The 21,641-nt window shown below is 34.7% G+C and overlaps 1 protein-coding gene and 1 pseudogene across 10 annotated transcripts in view; both read right to left on the reverse strand.

The window, feature by feature from the left end:
- Positions 1-3,698: 3,698 nt before the first annotated feature.
- CUNH2orf76 (chromosome unknown C2orf76 homolog) overlaps positions 3,699-21,641 on the reverse strand; it is a 58,338-nt gene continuing 40,395 nt past the window's right edge. For all 10 annotated transcript variants that reach the window (XM_016151406.2, XM_016151402.2, XM_016151405.2 and 7 more), the window contains 4 exons: positions 21,072-21,122; positions 15,801-15,838; positions 10,950-11,031; positions 3,699-3,870 (listed from right to left, as the gene is read on the reverse strand). In XM_016151406.2, the coding sequence (XP_016006892.1) occupies positions 3,794-3,870; positions 10,950-11,031; positions 15,801-15,838; positions 21,072-21,122 (248 nt within the window). In that variant the 3' untranslated portion in view covers positions 3,699-3,793. The remainder of the gene's footprint in view (positions 3,871-10,949; positions 11,032-15,800; positions 15,839-21,071; positions 21,123-21,641) is intronic.
- LOC118614255 lies at positions 20,716-20,831 on the reverse strand (annotated as a pseudogene).

Here is a 21,641-nt window from a genome sequence, read left to right on the forward strand (position 1 = left end):
TTTTTTTCTGAATTTCTTTTTATAAAATGTGTGTTTTTCCATTGCATGTTCGTCCTTTTCTCACTGACTTATCATAATTCATATATTCGGGAAACTAATCCTTTGTCTTCTTTATAAGTGCAAGTAGTTTCTCCCAGTCATTGTCATTCAATCTTTATGATTTTTTTAAATCTAGTTTTTCATATAGATACATCAAATTTAGCAAATTATGGTATTTGCATTTTGTTTTAACAAAGCCTTCTCCACCCTAAGGTCAGAAATATAATCATATTTTTTTCTAATAAACTCATCTTGTTTTTCATGTTTAGTTATTTAATCCATCTGAAATTTTAGTGAGTGGTAGGAAGTATGACTCAATCATTTTTGAATGTCTTGCCAGATGCTAAATATCCTTTTCTTCTTCACTGATTACATATATGACCTTTATTATATACTAAGTTTTCAAATACATTAGTCAGTTTCTATATTCCATTGACTTTTTTTGTCTTTCTGTATCACTACACCAAGCTGTTTTAATTATTTTAAAATATTTCCAAATTCATCTTGGCTATTCTTGCACATTTACTTTTCCGAATGAATCTTAAATTCAGTTCCTCAAATTCCAATGCAAATCCTTCAGGATTTTGATTGAGGTTGCACTACATTACATGTTGGGTATAAATCTACCTCTTTACAACACCAGAGCTTCCACCTATGAACATATAATCTCTATTTGGGTCTTTTAAACCCTCTAGTGACATTTTGTAATAGCTTTTGTGCACACTTGAGGTTCATTATCAAGCACTCCCAAAGTCTCATTAGCTCTCATAACTTCTCAGTTGATTCTCCTGCAATCGTACTTCAGCGAATGTTTTGTCACCCCCTTCCCAATATCTATGGCTTTTCTTACTTTTCTTACTGTATCTGCTACAGTAAAACCTGCAAAACAATTCTGAATAGTCTTGGTGACAGTGGTCATTCTCGTCCTAGTCATATACAACAGGTTTGCTTCAACACTTCTCCATTAAGTAATTTTCTGGGGTAATGTTTGTCAAGTTAAGGGCATTCTGTTCAAAGTGGGTACTCACGCATGGGGTTGCATATCATCAATTGCTTCTTTGGCATCTGTTGAGATAAGCATGATTTCTTCCTTAACCTATAGATTCTATGAATTACATTGATAGATTGTCTATAATTTTGAACCAATTTCCTTTCCAGGTAAAAGCCCTGTGTAGTCATAATAGATTTCTATTTCTGACTTTTACATAAGTATCTGTAAGTGAAAAAAGCCCATATGTAACTCTCTAATAAATAAATGCACACTAAAACACAGGATTGTATATACATATTTTTGCATTATTCATTAAAAAGAAAATATACAGATAAAGACATTTAACTTTTCTTTAAAAATTTGTATGTAAATTGAATGTTTACAAAATGAACAAATGGACCTTGCATTATCCTGTTGTTCTACTTACTAAATTCCCTATTTGGGTTAATGCTGTCACCATCAATCTAGTCACTTACTAGCAAGAATCACCGCTGTCTCCGCAACAACTTCTATGCCTTCCACACCAGTCATTCACCAAGTACGAAATACTCCACTTGTCCTTCCACCTCAGACCTCTACTGGGAGGCCATGAGATGGAACAGGCAAGGTCAGGATTTTAAGACAAACCTCGTTCCAATCCCAATGCACATTACTGCATTGCCTTGGGTAAATTACCTCTCTAGGCTTCAATTTCCTCATCTATAAACAGGTATGACATTATCAAGATTTAAAAGTTGTAAAAATTAAATGAGATAATATATGTAGAGTACCTGACACAATGCTGCCATCTAATGCACAACCAAATGTTCACACTATCTCAAGAAGGTCTCCTTCCCTCTCCTCCTCCTCTATTGTGCCCTAGGTTGAGGCCTTCCAGTCTTCAACTGGTCTATGACATGTGTCTTCTAGTCTTTCTGCTATGTGGACACTGCCACAAAAGCTTTCTAAAATACAAATCTAATCATGCAATCTACCTATTAAAATCTTTCTACTGTTTCCCAACTCCCTACTAGATAAAGTTCCAACTCTTTAGCATGACTTCTAGGGCCTAGCTCAACCTACCTTCCAATTTTATCTTTCTTCACTCTATTCCAAGTGCTTTACACTCCAGCACACTGAAATGTGTCCTTTCTATTGAACCTCCAAACTCTCTCACAGTGTTTTGCCTTTAGATATGTGCTGTTCCCTTTCCTGAAAGCCTTTTCCTTATTTTCTACTAAGCAAAAATTCCTATTCAGTCTACAGCCATGCTACCCTGAACAAGCCTGATCCCGTCAGATCTCAGAAACTAAGCAGGGCTGAGGCTGGTTAGTACTTGGATGGGAAACCACCTAGGAAGACCAGGTGCATAATGAATAATAATAAAAAAAAAGGATTGTAAGATGACAAGGCCCTTGCAATCTGTGAGGTCAACCAAGGGTTGCTATATATATATATACACATATATATATATGTATATATATGTATATATATATCTATAAATTCCTATTCAATTTTTTAAGACAAAGCTCAACTGGTACTTCTTTTGAAATAAAAATTAATCCTACGCAGAATTATTTACCCCATCATCAATGGTTCCACAGCAGTTCTCACTATTAAAATTACTTGCTTACATATTTTTCCCCACTCACTGAGGCAAAAACTGAATCTTATTTTCTTCTTTATTAGATCCCCAGAAGCCTAGATCATTTGTGCATTCAGTGCTTCCTTTAATAAATGAAACGATGAATACAATCTTTTTAAAATAAGGCTCTATTAAATCTTTCAACAAAGCAAAGCATTTTCTGATTATGTTAGCCAGACTTTCAAAGGTGAATTTTTAAAAAGAATGTGTTTTCTTAAATTGGCCTTTACCTGTACCACAATAAAACCAGTTTGCCCTGCTGGGAAGTTTAAGGGTTCATGGAGCAATTTTAGAGCCAACTAACCTCTCTAGGAGTTCTGATTTGACACCTGCTGGCTGAAAAGCCCCTTTGAAATTACTACCCTTCAGGTGCTGGTGGTCAGCCATTATGAGGAACGGAAAGCATTATTTTGAAAGAATGTGTCTTCCATGACTTAGGCTTGTTCTCAATGAACAATTTTCTTCCAGAAGTGCAAACATCCTGTTACCTTTTCTGTCCAAATAAAAGAGTTTCGTTCTATTATAGTCTGCTCTTTAAGTAAGGAAACACAACTTAGAAAAAAAAAATTCAGTAATGTTATCTGTGTAGGCTGAAGTACTAAAAGAAAAGAAGAAATCCTCTTACACCTATTAACTGCCCTAAAACATACACAATTCAATTTCATGTACGGTGGTGTGTATCACCATGAGCAAAAAGATGGCGCCTAATAATCATGAGAGACTCTTATAATCACTGCTAGCCAAAGACAATCACAGTGGCTCCAATTAGAAACTATGGAAAATATACAAAATAAACGAAGTTGCCTCAGTCTTATAATATTTTTAAAGAATGCAACGTGCAAATCATCAAAATATGCCTTAATTTCAGAAAAACAAATTATGACTGAAGAATAGTCCATGATATTTTTGAATAATTATTTTTTAACTTTAAAAAAAAGTAACTTCTTTTATAAATAAATACATTTTACAACAAGAAAGAAAGAAAAATGAGACCTGCAGAGAGAGAAAGACCACAGATTTTAACTCAAATAGCAGAGCCTGGGGTTAATTTTTAAAAGTTTATTTGTCAATTTCAAAACCTCACTAGTGGAATAAAGAGCTTAATATAGGTATGCAAAAAGGAAGCCCTCTTGAGGTTTTCACCAGGATGAAATGGGATTAGCTTTATAGTTCTTATAATCTTCTTCACAGAAGAATGCAATTTCAGTTTCATTGGCTGAAAAAGAAAAACAGAAAATGGAAATAGTTTTTAATGTAAAATTGGATTTTAAACAAATATAGAAACCCACATTACTTTCATTCAGTGCTTTAAGATGCCTAAAGTGAGAATGATCAGTTATTTGTTTGGTTTCACATTTCACCAAATTAACAAGAAGTATAAACTGAAGTTATAAGAATCTATAATTCAAATAATTTGAGGGTAAAAGCAAGAATTAACAAAAGAATCCGGTGTTCAGGAAATCATTAAATTGCTCACTTATAGTCCTCTTAACAGTCCTAGAAAGTAACAAACCTTTATTTTTTTCAAATTTGCTACTCAATTACTAAAGGAGGAAGAAAAACTCTTTCTCCTCTGAAATTAGCCTGTAGGTATAATAATTTAATACTCAGAGGATCAGTAGAATATTTTACAGATCACTTTACATTCTCCCTCATGACCCATCAAAATATGTGTCTGAAGAAGTTAATTTTTTGCCTGCTTATGATTAATTCATGAGGCTTCAACAATATGCAAAGTGAAAGACACAAATTGGCTTCTACCGCAATACCTTCAAATACCTCTAATTATTCACAGGGGATATGGCACAGCTAAAGGACCCACAAAGGTTCAGAGCAGTCACAATTCTTTCAACCTAGCAGGTCAAGGACTTCGTCTTCTAAAACAATAAGTCAGCAACATTATTAATTCAGACTGGAGACAAATCTGATGGAAAGCCTTCCAATTATTAAACATGCAATTCTTTAAGGTGTTGCGCCAACAAGTTCCACATTCGTTTTTCAAATTAAACCAGAAGTTAATACAGTCTGCTTAGCTTTTACAGAAAGAGCAAAAGGGCCTTCAGAATCTCGACAAGAAAACAGACAAGATTATTTGTAATGAATACTGATCATTAAATTAACATATCCTCTAAAAAACAGACAAGCTAAACTCTTCGAGCCAAATAAAAAGGATAATAAGGAAGGACGCCAAGGATTACCACTTCATTTACAACTCTCATCTCATCTCTAGAATTTGTCACAAAAGAAGGAAATTAAAGACAGCATGATATTTTATTAAAAATGTTTTTGTTCAGTTTAAGAATAACACATTTAATGTTTTTCAATCATAAATTATACATGCTCATTACAGAAATGTTGAAAGAAGAAAATAAAATCAGCCATAGTCTCATACCCTCATTCTAGACCTACTACATCTTCTAGATTCAATGAAGATTAATCTTGATGAAAATCAAGTTGCACTCTTATCACAATAAGTGGGGGGGGGGGGAGGGGGACAGCGCGCACAGGGGAGGATACAGCAGAGAGAAACTGGGAATCAATTAGGAGTAGTGCATTTGGTTACTGTACAGTGAAAACTGTAACCCTACCCCCCCCCCCGCAAAAAAAAAAGCATTTAAAGAAATGGGTAAGAGGCTCCAAACTTGAAATCAGTAAAACGTTAAAAAGGGAGCTTCAAAAACATCCGATATTCAAAGATAAGATATTTTGAGATCTATTCTTTATATAAAAAGCTCCCAGAGTTTCCTTTTTGAGAAAAGTCTACCCAAATGTAGACATATAATTTGCAAGTGATTCTAATCATCTTTCCAGTGGAGAATGAGCAAAAGTTCCCTCATAATAATCACAATGCAAGGTTCTTTCTATGACGTGCTATTTACATACAGAACTTTACACACTGCTTTGCCCACACAGCAGTTCACTCAGTACAGGCTAACTGTAATTACAATTTTCACTTACTGCAGCTGACATTATCTGTTACCTCTTGATAAAGGAATACATTGTAGAGCTCTGCAGTACAGTAATAACAGGTTTGGAAGGAGCTGACAGAAAGAAAGGACTGACAAAGCATTTTTAACATGCAGTTCTTCTTTGGTCTAATTAACTTATAGATCAATCCACTATTTACAGAAAGTATTTATGCCATCTTTCATAATACAGGCTTAAAATGAGATCACTTAAGGTAAAGATTTTATTTTCAGATGAATGTATTTTTTTTTTTTCAGGCAAACTAGACTGACAAATGAGTTAAATTCAAAACTTTAGGTTGATAAAAAATTTTCACCCTTAACTGGAAAACAATACAAATTAAAAGTCAATTACTCTGAACATTCAAAAGTAATACATAAAATGGATTTTAAACTTTAGTAATGTGGTCCTCAAACAGAAATAGAATATGTTTTTAAAAATCTGTAAAACTCTGTTGAAAATGTTTGAGAGAATGATATTATGTACTTAAACTACAAATTTACTTGCCAATTAAAGTGAAAAAGAATTACAACGGATTTTCAAGACCTCTACAGAATCATCCTTTGTACCATTATCCCTTAAATTCTTGCTTCCCAAATTCTATTTTAAATGGCTGGAGAAAAACCCTCAGGAAGTCTACCGTGTGCTAGTCCCCTAGGACACCTGATTTCAAATTAAATATGCTGCAGGCAGCAGTGCACTCAGGTGCATAGTGCCTTGGCTTGTGAATCTGAAATGAATGTGCAATCTAAAATTCAATAAATACATTGCCAGTTCATCCCTTCGTCTTACTATCAAATGAAATCAAGTAAGAACTCTCCAAATACATCTGCGGATCATTTTAATATTGACTTTCAAGTTTAATGAAATGAACACAAGCCAGGACATTCAAACTCTGGTTATAAAATGAATAATTTTATAATGTTTCTAAACAGGTCAGACAGACACATGCACACCTTTAACAGGAAAAATAATGACTTCAAATAAAAGAAACCAATTATAAATGTAAAATCTCAAGAAAAATTAAATTCAATATATTTAAACACCTCAACCAACCTATCTAAATAAACCACCTATCAACAAGGGTTTACTGCATAGTTTCTAAGTCCCTAGCCTTGCACTAGTCAGCACTGGAATAGTGGAAGGTGCAGCAACTGCCATCTGAGGAAAAAAAGACATGCGTGAAGAGGCTTTGTGGTACAGATAATGATCAGGGCAGACTGCAATGAGATAATAATTTCAGACTGTTGGTTTCTGTAGCAATTTAAGACCAAAAGGACAAAGTTTCAACTTCTCTCCTGCTCCAGGAATACACTCTATCCTTCCACAAAATCCTAACATACAAATCATTTGAAACTCTGCTCACTGCTGAGTTGTATTTCTGTTTTTGCCAAAGGTCGTCAACAATCCTGCAAAGAGTTCCCAACTACTGTGCTTTTTATTTCATATTTGCTCCAAGTGTCTGTTTTGGATAAACTGGCAGAGATGATTTCAAACTAGTTTGAAGAAAACAATTAGTAAAATAAATCTGACCTTTGATAGGACACATGCCTGTGATTTCCATAATGGCAAGGGGAGAGTAAACAGGGAAGAATAATCTGTGGGAGGTTCATTCTGACCCCTTGCTCTGGAATCTCAAATTCCCCAAGGCCCACCATCTTCCTTACCAAGAGACAGGCTATTGATGTTAACGACGTTAACAGGAAGAACAGCCCCTATTAACATGCTGTCAAAGGAGGAAAGCATGTATGCCCCCAAATACTACTACCTCCCCAAAAATAGGACAGGGATTGAAACCTTGAGGAAATACAATTGCCAATTGCCTCCAGATAAAGAAATGGGAGGCAAGGTAACCTACAATATTAGCTGTACATATGAGACAGTCAAAAAGTGCCAGGCACAAAGACAGGGTCTGGCTATGGGCAGACAAAAGGAGACACTTGCAAAATGAAAGCAAAGCACAGGGAGTTTTGGAATTATTACAGGATCTGGCTTGACATGAACTCTTGCCTCAGATTAATATACGGTTTAGTCCACTGTATCTGGTTTTTAAAATTTTCCAATCAAACACAACTGGCTTTAGAGGAGTTAACCCTGCCACAATTTCTTACCTAAACCAGAGAGGATTCAAAAGGTGTAAACAGTTGTAGAATGTAGTAAAATAAAAGAGATAAAATATCACCAAAAACAAAAACTTACATGCAAATGTATTGCTTAGGGGAATTAGTCCTTAAAACTACAATTGTTAAAAACAAAGTAAAAATCTTTAAATTATAAGTAACAATTCTAGGTAAAGTTGCCTTCTTCCTTCCACAAAGCAAATCTTCTTACTTATAATATATTTTAGCACTAAGTGCACAAAAACTTCCCCCATGTCAGGCAGAATATACAACTGGGATCTGCAATGCAGATAAAAGGCCTGGGTAGGAACTAGAGAAATTCTCTGTGAAAAAAAAAAAAAATCTTCAAACAAGTTTGTTCCCCTAATTTCTCCCCTCACAATCTTTCTTCTTCTTTCATGAATTCTGCAGAAAAGTCATAATGATAAATTTGTTACATTGGCATTATTCCCATGGCAACTGTCTGTGATTGCCGAATGACAGCTCCACAGCAAGATCAAGCGGTAAAAATGGAGAGTAAGGACTTGAAATTTTTCTCTTAAACATCTTAAAAATCTAACCAGACACGACACCAAGGGAGGGAAAATTCCCTAGAAAAATCACACACTTCAAGGATCATTTTTACAACTCTACTCCCACTTAATTTTTTTGTAGCTCTGCAGGGACAACTACCTCCATCCCCTGTACAACTGTGGCTTGTTCTCCAGAGTACACCAATGCTGCTGTAGGCAACACAGGGGAATGTACAGGAGAGAAAATCATTCCAGCGAGGACAGAAGTCTCCCCTGACCAGGGCTCCAGGCCTGCCAGGGCAGCAGGGCAGTGGAAGTTCTTGCACCGCCCTGAAATTAGTAAAGGACTTGGGGAAAAGAACTTGATTCTGATTAAAGTCCTATGACCTTAAAAAAAAACACACACACAAAAAGGATTTGAGTCTCACCTTTATAGGTGTTTCATTACATAGATCTGAAATTAATGACAAACCAACAACTCAATATTTTAATAAATCCAAGACATTTGCCAACTGCCTTCTCCAAAATGGTTTCCAAATAAAATAAGTATTTTTGAGGGCCTACACATGCACTCCTCCAGATGTACAATATATTCTATTTCCAGTCAATAAATAAAGCTCTACATCAATGATTCACAAACAGAGAAGGTGAGAGAGAACACTGTCATCCTTTTGAAGGCATACCACACCTTCAACAAGAGTCACAGGGCTGGAGGAAGCATGCTCCTGTTGGCTTGGAAACAGATAAGACAGCACGTTAACTTTGAGAAAATCTTATTTGTCAAATTGACCAACAGAAACTCTGAAGTAATACACATTACCAAAAGAAGTATGGACGAGTATCCATTTTCCAATGCTACCACTTCTCTTCATGTCTGCTAGCCTTATAATAACCACCGGTGCAAGGTCATCCAGACAGTAAGTTGCTGAATCAGGTTGTGAACCCAAGCGCTCTGGCTCCAGGCTTTAATTCTTAACCACTAAACTAGCAGAATACATACAACAGTGTCTACTTTCATGTGCATTTCTCTCATGACTAATGTGAACTGTTTTTCATATGTTAGCTGTTTCTTCTGTCGGTAGAATTTCCTATTTATCTTTTTCATACTAATTATAAGAGTTATTTATAAAGTCAGGCTATTAATTTTTTATTTGTCATATATGCTGCCAATACTTTTTTATAGTTTGTTGCTTCTTCTTTAACTGTTTATATTTTTTTATTTTTTATGTGGTCAAATCTATCATTTCTTTCTCCCCACTTCATGGTTCTACTTTCAACGTCATACTTAGAGAGCTCTTCTTCCTCCCCAAGATTATAAACTATTGAGCTACTTTTTAAAAAACCTTTTTACGTTATAACATTTAAACCACCTAGAATTTATTTTTGAATAAAGACTGAGATAAGGATAAAAATTTTTTTTTCCAAAAAATTTGGCATAGTTCATTCTTTCCCCCAATTATTGGAGATGTCAAAACCTTATCATATTGTTTTTGGATTTTCTGGTATTTTAGACCATGGGTCTGTCAATTTCTACATCAATACCAGTCTATTATATTCATTATAGCTTTATGCTTTAACAATAAGCAGTGCTAGCTCCTAGGGGCCACGTGTCTCAATAACACAGGTGCTACCTACTGTAATAATATAATAGCATTTGAAAAAATGCAAAAATAAAAACTGTCTTTTCAGATAACAGCAATCAATCTTATGTATTCAAAAGGGAAAGACACTAAATCTAGCAAATAGTATAGCCAAAGAAAAGAAGTCTAAGATTTCATAACATGTTATTTAAAATCGAATTTTAACCGGAAGGTATGACAAGAACTCGCTTTAGCCACACACATCACTCAAAAGTGAATTCCTGACATAAGTGACTAATTCAACAACACATCTGTCAAAAAATGTAAAGCTTTCTAACATGGACCTCACTTAGAGTATCCCTTAACCAGTACATATAAATAATTATAAAAGTGTGATCTGTACTGTTTCATTAGAGTCACTGACCACCACAAAGGTATGTCAGAGGCAATAATGCATTTAACTGTTCAAATCTCTTTCAAAATCTTTACTCCTATTGCCAAATAATCTTTAGGTATACATATAAGTAGAATTAGAGTGACATCTAATGGTCACAAAATATGTCACAAGGCATTTCTCTAAACTAGAACTACATGCCTTTTCCAGGTTGAAAGGCTAAATTGGGCAATTTTTTCAACTGTACATACTAGGATCCTATTTGAAATTCCATGACTTGGTTGGCCCTGAGTGATCTGGATGAATCTGATAAACCATGCTACATGTTCTACAAACATTTCACTTCATTATTCCACATCAGTTCTACTACCAGGTCCATTTCTCTCAAATTACCGGTTCAAATGATGCTAATAGGAGTAAGAAGGTTAAGTGAGTAATAACCTGTCAGTCACTGAAAATAAACCTCAGCAGAATTCTGAGCACATGTTCTGAAGATAACTATTAGCATTCGAAACATTTGGAGAACAGATATCCACTGCCCTCAGTCAAATGATCTGAATGTATATCATGCTCGTCTTCTTCCTCTGAATAATTATGAAGTAGTATTAAGAGCACCAAGGGTAGCATTTACTTTGCAGTGAGTTATCCAAACATAATCAGCCAGGTGTTACCAGGCGAGCCAGGAAAGCGGGTACCCCCCGCTGCCCAGCATTCTTTCTCACCAATTCCAGCTGTTTTCAGAGTGCTGTCTTCTTTCAATAGGAGTCTGTCATCATCTTCCAAACTTAATACAAGTTCATTTGTCTAGTAAGAAAGAAAACATGCATTTTATCAGTACTTATATGTGTTTCAGATTTGGTAAGGTTTCTCAAAGACAGAATTGTAACTCTGGGTCACAACAATAATCTAAGTCATATTCTACTACCATTATTGTAAGGTGAGAAGTGGGCAGATGGTGACTACCTACTAAGTCCATCCACTATGCAAAGCACTGGGGAGACAGTGCTATTGCACAGAGCTTTGGAGTTGGAACAGGTTTAAAATATAGCCTCCACCAATGTCCAGCTGTGTGTTCTCTACAAACTACAAAGCCTCTGTTATACTCAGTTCCATCATCTGTCAAAAGGGGGAAAAGAATGCACCTTCTCTATTGCTTTGTGGTTAGAATGAAATGAGATGTAGCATATAAAACCCTCAGCACAGTGCCAATAGTATAGTAAGCACTCTCTCTGTTAGCTGTTACTGTTCTGTTGCTGCCGCCACCGCTGCCAAGCTGTCGCCATCACCGTCATCGTCATCATCATCTAATCCTCACAATTTTCCAGGAGGAATCAGAGGTTAAAATACAGGCCTCAGTTCCCGGTCAGCCATGGAACTGAGGTCCAAGCTCTGATCGGTCTAACATCTGAGAGAAACAAGTTGACCGCGATGGCCAAAAGTCCACATATCTAAAAACCTTACCCTAGTTAATAAACATTTGATCCCAATACAGTCCTATTAACTGTAACATTTCTCTATGCAATTTGGGGTGGCGGTGGATAAGTTCCCTCTACAATGATATTTACAAATCCATAAAACAACATAGAAGAAAATTTTGAGTTCATATCTGCCCCTAAAAAACACAAAGAAGTGACATGTGGTAGGTACCACTTGTCAACCAGAATGCAGCCGTGTAGCAAGCAATGTATTCTACTTCTAGAATATGACTGAGAGGGACAGTCAACAGAAAGGCCTCTGAGCAGTCAAAAGAGAAGGCCCAGAGCCATGCACCACAGTTCAGGCCTTCACTCACCAGAGAGCACAGGGGCTTGACTTCCAGAGGATACCAGTTAAAAGGGAAACAACTTAATTTAAAAAATCATTTTTGAATAGGTAATACATATTCAGGATACATAGTTCTCTAAGCATATATAGGTAATACATATTCAGGATACATAGTTCTCTAAGCATAGTTCTCTAAGGTAAGTCTCCTCCCACCCCCTATCCACTAGCAACCTAGCTCTCTGGAAAACTTACACTAATTCCTGTGTATCTTTCCAGAGACTGTCTCTGGAGGTGCACATGCAGGCAGAGATGTGCATGTAAACTTTTCACACAAAAGCAGCACATTATATGCTGTGTTCTAACACCTTTTTTTAACTTAAAATATAACTTAAAGTCTTTCAAAATCAGTATCAGAGCTGCTTCAATTTACCAAGGCTGCAGCATATTTTATGGGAAACACACACAGTATCTACTGATAGGCATTTGGTTTGTTTCCAATCTCTTCTACCATAAACAAACCTGCAACCAATACCCCTGTACATGTGTCACTTGCATATGTACAAGTTTTATCTGTAAGATAAATTCCTAGAATTGTTGGGTCTTAAAGGACTTGCATTTTTTATTTTGACAGATATTGACAAATTACAGAGAAGTGGTACCAGTTTACATTAACACTACCGATAACTGAGAGAACCTGTTTTCCAGAACCTCTTGATCTTTTGTCAGCCAAACAGGTGTAGGTTAAGTGCAGTCTTATTTATATTTATCTTATTGTGGGTAAAGTTGTGAATATTTTGTTTTTTTAATGAACTTGGAGGATAATTTTTTTTAATAAAATCACAGAATATTGTCATCTACTATGAAAATTAGGCCTTTATAAGAGTTAGAAAAATTCCCCCCAGTTTTCATTTGTTTCTTGATTTTTCGCAGTTTTTTAAAAGGTGCTGAATGTTTGTTAAATAAATTACTTAATAAATGATAATAAATTGTATCAAATTCTATGGTTTCTGAGTTTTCTTAACATTTAGAAATATCTTCACTTTAAGATTACTAGTAAAATTCCATGCTGTCTTCAAGTATTTTTATTTTTTTTTTAAACTTTTAATTATGAAGAATTTCAAACATACAATGTACACAGAGTAGTACAATGAACCCTCCATGTATCCATTACCTGACTTGAACAAATTATCCACTCATGTTCAATCTATTTCATCTCTGTCCCAATGTATGGGCTTCATTTTCACATTTAAATCATTAATCCAAAGGATATTTGTTTTGGCTTGAAGAAAAGGAGATGGATTCAAGATGTCACCCAGTTGTCTCAATAACAGTTATTAAATCCTTCATACTTTCTCCATATTTACTATATGGGTAGTAAATGTTAAATGCCATTATTAAATGTGAAATACCATATTTACTATAAACTAAGTTCCCATATATATTTAGGTCTATTTTGAGATTTATAATTTGATTTTGAATTCTATGCTATTGAACATAGCATATTCATGTGACAGTACCATACTGTTTTAATTACTATAGTTTTATAATATATCCAATATATGCTAGGGCTAGTCACTCTCATTTCTCTCCTTTTCCTGACTATTCTTTGTTATTCATTTTTTGCATATTAGTTCATATGATCACCTTCTTTAGTTTCTTTAAGGTATCTAGACAGTCTTTTTATTGTGGTGATGGTAAGAAATTTCTGTAGACACCTGGTAATTGTAATGAAGAAAGTCTCTAAATCTAGAAAATTGGGGAAAATGACTTCTCTGAACAACTTAAGATACAGGAGTTATCTATCTGAGTAAAGAGACTAAGATTATAGCTGGGTTGAAAAACTGATAAGCTAGGCCAGTGAAGCTTACAAGGCCCTACAGATGGGGAATAGAAACTGGGTAATGAAAAAAGGTCCAGGAGTTGGATAAAGTACAAGTGAGGACAAGGAGGAGAAGTTTTTCTGAAGTTTTAAAATTGTTTCTGTAAAAAATATTGATCCTTTTCTTTATATAATTTGAAGGGGAAACTTGAAGAATCATCCCCAGGTCTGTACTTAACTAGAATAGCTATTGTTTAGATGAAAGTTTATAAAGCCAGATTCCAGGCACGTTCTAAGTAACTTAATTTGTTTTGGGAATTTCTCTTTAAATACATCGCTCACCTGGAAAAATAAGCCCAGTTATACAACTGTAGCATGCCAGAATGGATCATGTGTTTTAAATTTAAGAAACAATTCTAATATATTTCCAATTGTAGAAGAAAAATTTTCTGATTTTTTAAATGTCATAATGTTGATTATTTGAATATTATAAACTAAGTCTTCATTAGGATACAGGAACAATTTCCTAATTACTCCTTTTAGGAAACATAAGCATATGAACAAGCCCAACAAAGCAAAAATGCAACACCAAATGGAGAATGACATGAGACACTTCACCTTTTCAAAGATCACATTTTTAAATTTCATTTTATATTTACATTATATATATACATATGTGTGTGTGTGTGTGTGTGTGTGTGTGTGTGTGTGTATATATATATATTCCCTTCTACAATAAAACCAAGCTTCCTATTCTCCACATTTTAGGGACAAGTTTGTAAACACTCCTGGCACAGAGAAGAGAAAATGGATGGAGTTTGTAGCCAGACACAGTGGAGAGACGTTCCATACAAAGTGCAGATTCCACACCACAGCTCCAGACACACCCAAGAACTATTAAATTTACATACACAAACTTTGCTATAAAAAAATAACGTTACTGGAAAGAACCAGCCCTGCCAACATCCTGATTTTAGCCCAGTACAACTGATTTGAGACTTCTGGCCTCCAAAACTATACGAGGATAAATGTGTGTTGTTTTAAGCTATGAGAAAAAAATTTTTTAAGTTACTAATTCATAGTCAATAGACTATGCCATTCTTTTTGTAATCTCTGGTATACATTTATATGAAAGCTGACTGAATTTATAAAGGGCATCTATGACTAGAGAAGAGAATGAAATTAAGTGAATTCATAAATAAATAGTTCATTCAAAAATTATTATGAAAACACTCCTATGAATGAAGCACTGTGGTAGGTATTAGAGATACGAAGAATAAGATATGCTCCCTTATCTTTGAGTAGTTTGTATAATAGAGTAAGATTACTGTTATAATGAGGAATCAATAAAAAGTCACTGAGATTCAAGAGAAAAGATCACTCTAGTCTATCTGTATAAAGTGAACTTTTGATCGTGGCTTCACAAAAAAACATTACTCCAAAAAATAGAGAAAGTACAAATGTAAACACACAATACACAGCTCTCTTTGAGCAGGTAAGACAATGTCAGGATTGCAGACCATGCTTTTGTGGAGTTAGGTTTGTTCCTGAGAGACAAAGTCCTGTACCTTCTCTTACACACAGAAAAAGTCAAGTTGGGAAAAGCAGATTATTTTTATTTGGTTTTGGCTCCTTTCTTCTGGTACAGAATTAAGAAAATTAAAGAGACTGGAATGCCAGATAATAAGTGGCTTCCTTTATATGTAACACGAATTTACCAAGTTTTATGCTTATTTTATATTAAACATTTGCTTGATATATAATATGTATGGTTATTTTAATCAACACTTTTTAAAGGATCTACTACTAACAGGGAAAGTTTTTCTTTAATAGAAAAGTAAAGCTGTAGAAAGGGTATTAACATAATAAAAAAATGCTATTTATTATGATGGAAAATATTTTAGAAGTACATGTCTTCATTCATTTTTTCACTAAGTCAACCAACGCTAATTCCTTGCTACACGCCAGATACTGTAAATATGAAACGTACCTTTGATTTATGTGCTTGATGAATAATCTTTAATTTATCTGAAAGAAAAAAATAAGTTGTCTTTACAAAGATTATTCTAAAACTTCATTTCAAATTATTAAAGTGAAATGAGGGGGTGGCTATGAAATTGAAAAACTTAAGTCCATACCTTATGACCAGGTTCTCTTAAAAATCTAGTAAAAGAAAAATTACCCTTGCATATCATTATGTATTTTGCATATCACTGTATAAAGATATTTTAAAGTCTTGGTTTTTGACACAAACAACTGTGCGCATATCATGAACTGAAATAAACTTGAGCACATTTCCCTTAGAATAGAAAACAAGTGAACCATGTTACCCTGTTTTTTTGAGTCACTAAATCTAAGGATTAGCAAATCATATTTTTTGAAATTGTCTTAAATTAAGACAGACACTACCAAAAACATTTCCAAAATATCTATTAATCTCTCTTAATAAATACAGTGATAGGAGGTCAAATGATCATACTGACAAGCTGTTACCACTCTCAGAATTTAAACACTATCAAAGATCACTGGTAATCTGAACAAGGCTATTAATGCACACAAAATATCAATATTTGCCTCGGGTTTTCAAATATTATATAGGCTCACACTGTCTAACCTACTTTTATTCAAACCCTCCTTCAATCCTTAATCTGTTTCCCCTGAAATCAAGCTAAACTCTGCTATTCCAATAAGTAATTTCTCCATATTGGGTAAAATTGTAACTCTTCCAACAATCAACTCTTAATTATATAATAGACATAGCATTCAGTCCACAGGTTTAAATTCAGAAACTTTCTAACTCTTCAGTTTTATTTAACCATGTAATTAATATATTACGATTACACACGTTAAAATTTATTTTTATCAATCATGTTGTTTGATTCAGTGAAGAATTCCAACAGGGAAATAAAATGAAATGATCTATTAAAAAAAAAAAAAGACCTTGATTTAACTATGTTCTAATAATACAGAAGAACAGGGTATCTATCCAGTTAAGAACTAGCACTCTGAATTACCCATTATTTTAAATAGTCAATTTTCAATTATCCATTGCAATTCTTAATGCAAGTTCAGCCTACTCCTAGGACTATATGTACTGTTAAAAAATAAAAAGAAATCTAAGTGAAATATGCACACTAGAAATGTAAATATGACACAACTGCTAAAAATAAGCTTATAATATACACAAGAAAATAAAGAAATGTAGCTTTTGGATTATCTGTTATTCTGAATTCCCGATTACACACTGTTTTTCACTACAGATAGATATAGGTTTATTACTGGAGACAAGTTAGAGAAGTCAGTAGTATTCTTTGTTTGTTTGTTGTTCTTATTTTTAAATAAAGGGACCTTGCTTAAATAGTCAACCTGCAACAATGAAGTTTGACATTACCAAATATTTATCATGTTCTATATATATTTTTCTAATGAGTCTTTAAATTAGAAATGTCTTTGCTCTAACAAGCTCTGTAACCCCACAATAAGAAGGCCATATTTTTTAGTAAAAATTAAATGCTTTGAAGAGAAATTTTCACCAGATCTTTCTCTCCAGCAGAAATTGGTAACACTTGGGAAGAAGGTAAGAAAGGACAAATGACAAGCTAGCAAAAGGTGTTGTATTAATGTCCCTTTCCTTGTTAAATAATCTTTCATTTGTTTTTACTTCTATAAAAACCTCCATTAACAGAAACGACACCTGTGGGTATTGTTTCCTTAATGCAAATTCCTTGAGGAAGGTAACCTCACAAAAACAAAAGTAATATCTTTAATTTGTGGAGTATTTAATGTGTTTGCAGGTGTATAGTTTAATTCCACACAGCTTTATGAAACAAATAGGATTAGCAGCCCCCTCACTGTACAACAACCAACATTTATTGCACAATGCACAATGCCTAGGAAATAAGAATTTAAAACTAAGACATCTCCTGTGCTGTAGGAACACAGTCTAGTCAAGGTAAATCAATAATAGATATAGGTGCCAATTAAATAGGAGGAATACATTATAAATGAATGAAGAACTGAGAAATCTCAAACTTAGGTGGCCTGGTTGAGAGAGCCAAGGACACAGCAGACAGCCACTGACAAAACTGAAATTTGACTCTGCGTCCATTCCACTCTCTAACACCCAAAGTGTTCTATTCCCACAGGGCATGTAGCAGTACTGGAGGACAAAGACAGGTGAGAAAGTAACACTACGGACTTTCTTGTCAAAAATAAGGCAGCATATTGTTAAAGAGCCAAACTCAGGCCTGAGTCACTTGAAGTCTATCAAAACCCTAGCGATGGATGGATGGATGAAGAAGAGGTGGTGTATATATACAATGGAATATTACTCAGCCATTGAAAAGAATGAAAACTTGCCATCTGCAACAACACAGGTGGACCTAGAGGGTATTGTGCTGAGTGGAGTGAGTCAGACAGAAAAAGACAAATGCCATATGTGGAATCTAGAGACCAGGATAAACAAACAACAAAAACAAGCTCATAGATACAGAGAGCATTTTGATAGTTGTAACACTGGGGTGGGAAATGGGTGAAGGGGGAGGGGATTCAGAGGTACAAACTGGTAGTTACAAAACAGTCATGGGCATGTAGAATATAGTGAGGGGACTATACTCAATAATATTAATAACTATGTATAGTGTTAGATGGGTACTAGATTTATCTGGGTGATCACCTCATAAGTTATATAAAAATGTCTAATTGCTGCATTGTATACCTGAAACTAATATAATATTATATGTCAAGTATAATTGAAAAAATATATAAATGTTTAAAAAAAAAACAAAAAAATAAGATTACTAAATAAAAAAAAAAAAGAAGAAGAAGTAGTACCACCACACACTGGGTCAGGAGAGTAGAGATGATGATGCCCTGAGATCTCTATAATGTAGGGAGGAGGCAAGAGAATTAAAAATGTTACTCAAGCTATATTCAGAGACTGCAATATGCTGATCAGCCTTGCAGCCAGGCCAGGACTGCATTTTCATAAGAGAGGAAGATTTCTGCTGGGATTACTAACAACCCATTTCCCACACCTGTGAAGGGAAAACAGGCACCAACAGAGTCATCCCCTGTGGCTAAAACTATGGGGAAGCTATGGATTAAAGGCTGGGAACTGCCAGCAGGCCTTTCACTTTACATATTCTTACCTTTTCACGGTACATACACTTCCCTTCCTCACTGTATGTCTATATTAAAGGAAATGGGTTAACAAAGTCTTTTAAACTGTAATTCCCAAGAACTAAAGAATAATATATAAACTGAATTCCCTAGAACACTTGGGGTCCCTCTCATGAGTGTTCCTCTCAGTACCTTTACTCTGTCTCTCTCTATTGTCACTGTCCCTCTCACTCTCCTCTGAGAGACCATACTCTGTCTGTAGAGTGTTATTCCTTTTCTAATATTTTCCTTTTGGCTCTAACTTTGGCATTTGTGTTGAATTCTTTCTACACTCCCCGCCAAAGGACCCTCTTCTCTTGGTGCAGAGTTTGGTCTCAGCCCCCACTTGGGGGAAATGTACCATATCCTGCATCATCTGGGTAACCTAGAAAAAGCCCTTAACTACTGTGTCCATACCCTGCTTTTGCAAGCAGCATCAACAATAAATCCATACCACATACTTAAAAAAAGAAACCCTAGTGCCTCTCCAGTTTCTTCACAGATAAATGCATTCATTTTTTCCTGCCAGTTCCTCTGACTAGCATAGAAATACTAGGACGAAAGGGTGTTAATAAGGTGAAATAACATAAAAGGTACATTATCTACCATGATGATTAGCTGTCAGATATTCTGATGCTTTCAGTACCTAAAATTATCTTTCAAAATAACTTACATGGAACACAGTTTGAATATACACACAGACAGTGCAAAAAGGGAAACCAAATTTCTTGGATTTGAAATGGCATCTGTAGATTGATTCAAGTTTGACATTATATTTCAAGGCATAAAAGCCAGAATTGAGAAGTTTCCTATTTACTTAATTGTGCTTTTTATTCTTTTCTCTTATTCAATATTTAGTATGTTAATTCTTTAAGTCCAATAAATCAAAGTACTTTCCACTCAGTGCCTTCAATTTCTGCTTGACTACCCCTTATAACCTCACAATTAGTCTCTGTATATTAAAATGCATACACACGGTGAAGATCGTGATTTCAAAGAATTTTAGGTCATAAGTTGCTCTACCAAATGAGAACAGAATTAAAAGCAACTCCAAAAAATAATTTAAGGTAATAAAATATTTATACTTGAAAATGCCTGAACCAATTAACAGAAATATTTATTAGGTGCATCATCATTCTCAAGAGAAGTCTCAAATTCAAAGTTTGGTGAGTGTCACTATGCTGAAGGTTAATAACGGTACCATCTTTATCACGAATAATGAAACCCAGCTTCTTGTCTTATTACTACATTTTAAAAACAACTATTAACATAAAAAATTACTACATAATGTTCTCAAGTTATTGGCATTTAAAAATGCTAAACCTTTTCTTTTGATTCCTTCCATCATTTCTCCTTTTCTGTTACCTAGCAAAGAAATTCATTTTAGATACAGTTTGCCAAACATGCTATTCCTCACAAACAGGCCACTTCCACACACTACTACAATCTACTTTAACAACATACTACTAGAATGCCTATATTTCCTTCTTTCCTTCCTTGCAGTAAGGCGGTACGGCGGACAGTAAAGGAAAGACAAGAGAAAAGCAGATACGGAAATGATCGGAGAATCGATTTCTCTTCTCTCCCTTCCTTTCCTTACGTCGTTTCACTCTAATTCGTAGATCGTATGTGCTTTTCTGCTCTCTATCGAACGCGCGCGCACTGCTCTCGCGCGCTCTCTATTCTCTCTCTCTCTCTTTTCTCTCTCTCTCTCTCTTTCTCTTTCTCTTTCTTATTATTATTTATGCCTACAGCACCTGGTCTTCCTAGATGGTCTCCCATACAAGTACTAACCAGGCACGATCCTGATTAGCTTCTGAGATCAGATATCAGGCTTGTTCAGGGTGGCATGGCTGTAGACCATGAACTGTGGCTCTACTGGAGTGCGAACCCAGGGCCTTCTGTGTGTAAAGCAGATGTGCTAACTGCTACACTGTGGAACCACATCCAAGAAAGCCTATATTTCTAAATAAACTTCCATATCAGTTTTTATTTACAGAGAGTAAATTCATTTTTGAAAACGAAATTTAAATTCATATCAACATAAAACTAATGTAAAGTTACATTAATATGTTTTAAAAGAATAAGAAAAATTGCTTACCATATTTATAATTTCTGAATGGTGGTGGTAGGCTGGTCCTTAAAGGAATATCTATAAGAAAAAGATTATTTTTATTATAAAATATTCAAATAGACACTTATAGTATATGCATAGTCTTTTGGTTCTATTCTCCTACACCTCCAGAGAAAGCTATTTTGAAAAAACTGATAGGACTCCAAATGAAGCTAACATGCCAGCAAAATCCATTGTCATCTAAAACAATGTAATCATTGATAAGATGTTGTTATTAGCTGAACTAAGAATTCAGACATGCAAAAGCAAAAATACAATCTTATTATTAAATACAATCTTATGTATGTACATTTGAAGTATATAGGACACATGTGTGAAACATTATTTTTTATATAGTTGATGTTCATTTATCATAAAAATCTGAGAACCCCTCAAGGGTCTCTGTGGAAACCAGTGGAAACCTTTGAGGGTCAGTAGTGGAAATCAACGACCTAGAATAATCTTATTACTCTTTCCAAAATTCAGATAACCAACAATATAACTAACTTAGCAAAGAAAACAGAGTAAATATTCTTTATAAAACAGTGTTTCAAATAA

The sequence above is a fragment of the Rousettus aegyptiacus genome, unplaced genomic scaffold (assembly GCF_014176215.1).
Source record: "Rousettus aegyptiacus isolate mRouAeg1 unplaced genomic scaffold, mRouAeg1.p scaffold_m13_p_2, whole genome shotgun sequence".
Lineage (NCBI taxonomy): Eukaryota > Metazoa > Chordata > Mammalia > Chiroptera > Pteropodidae > Rousettus > Rousettus aegyptiacus.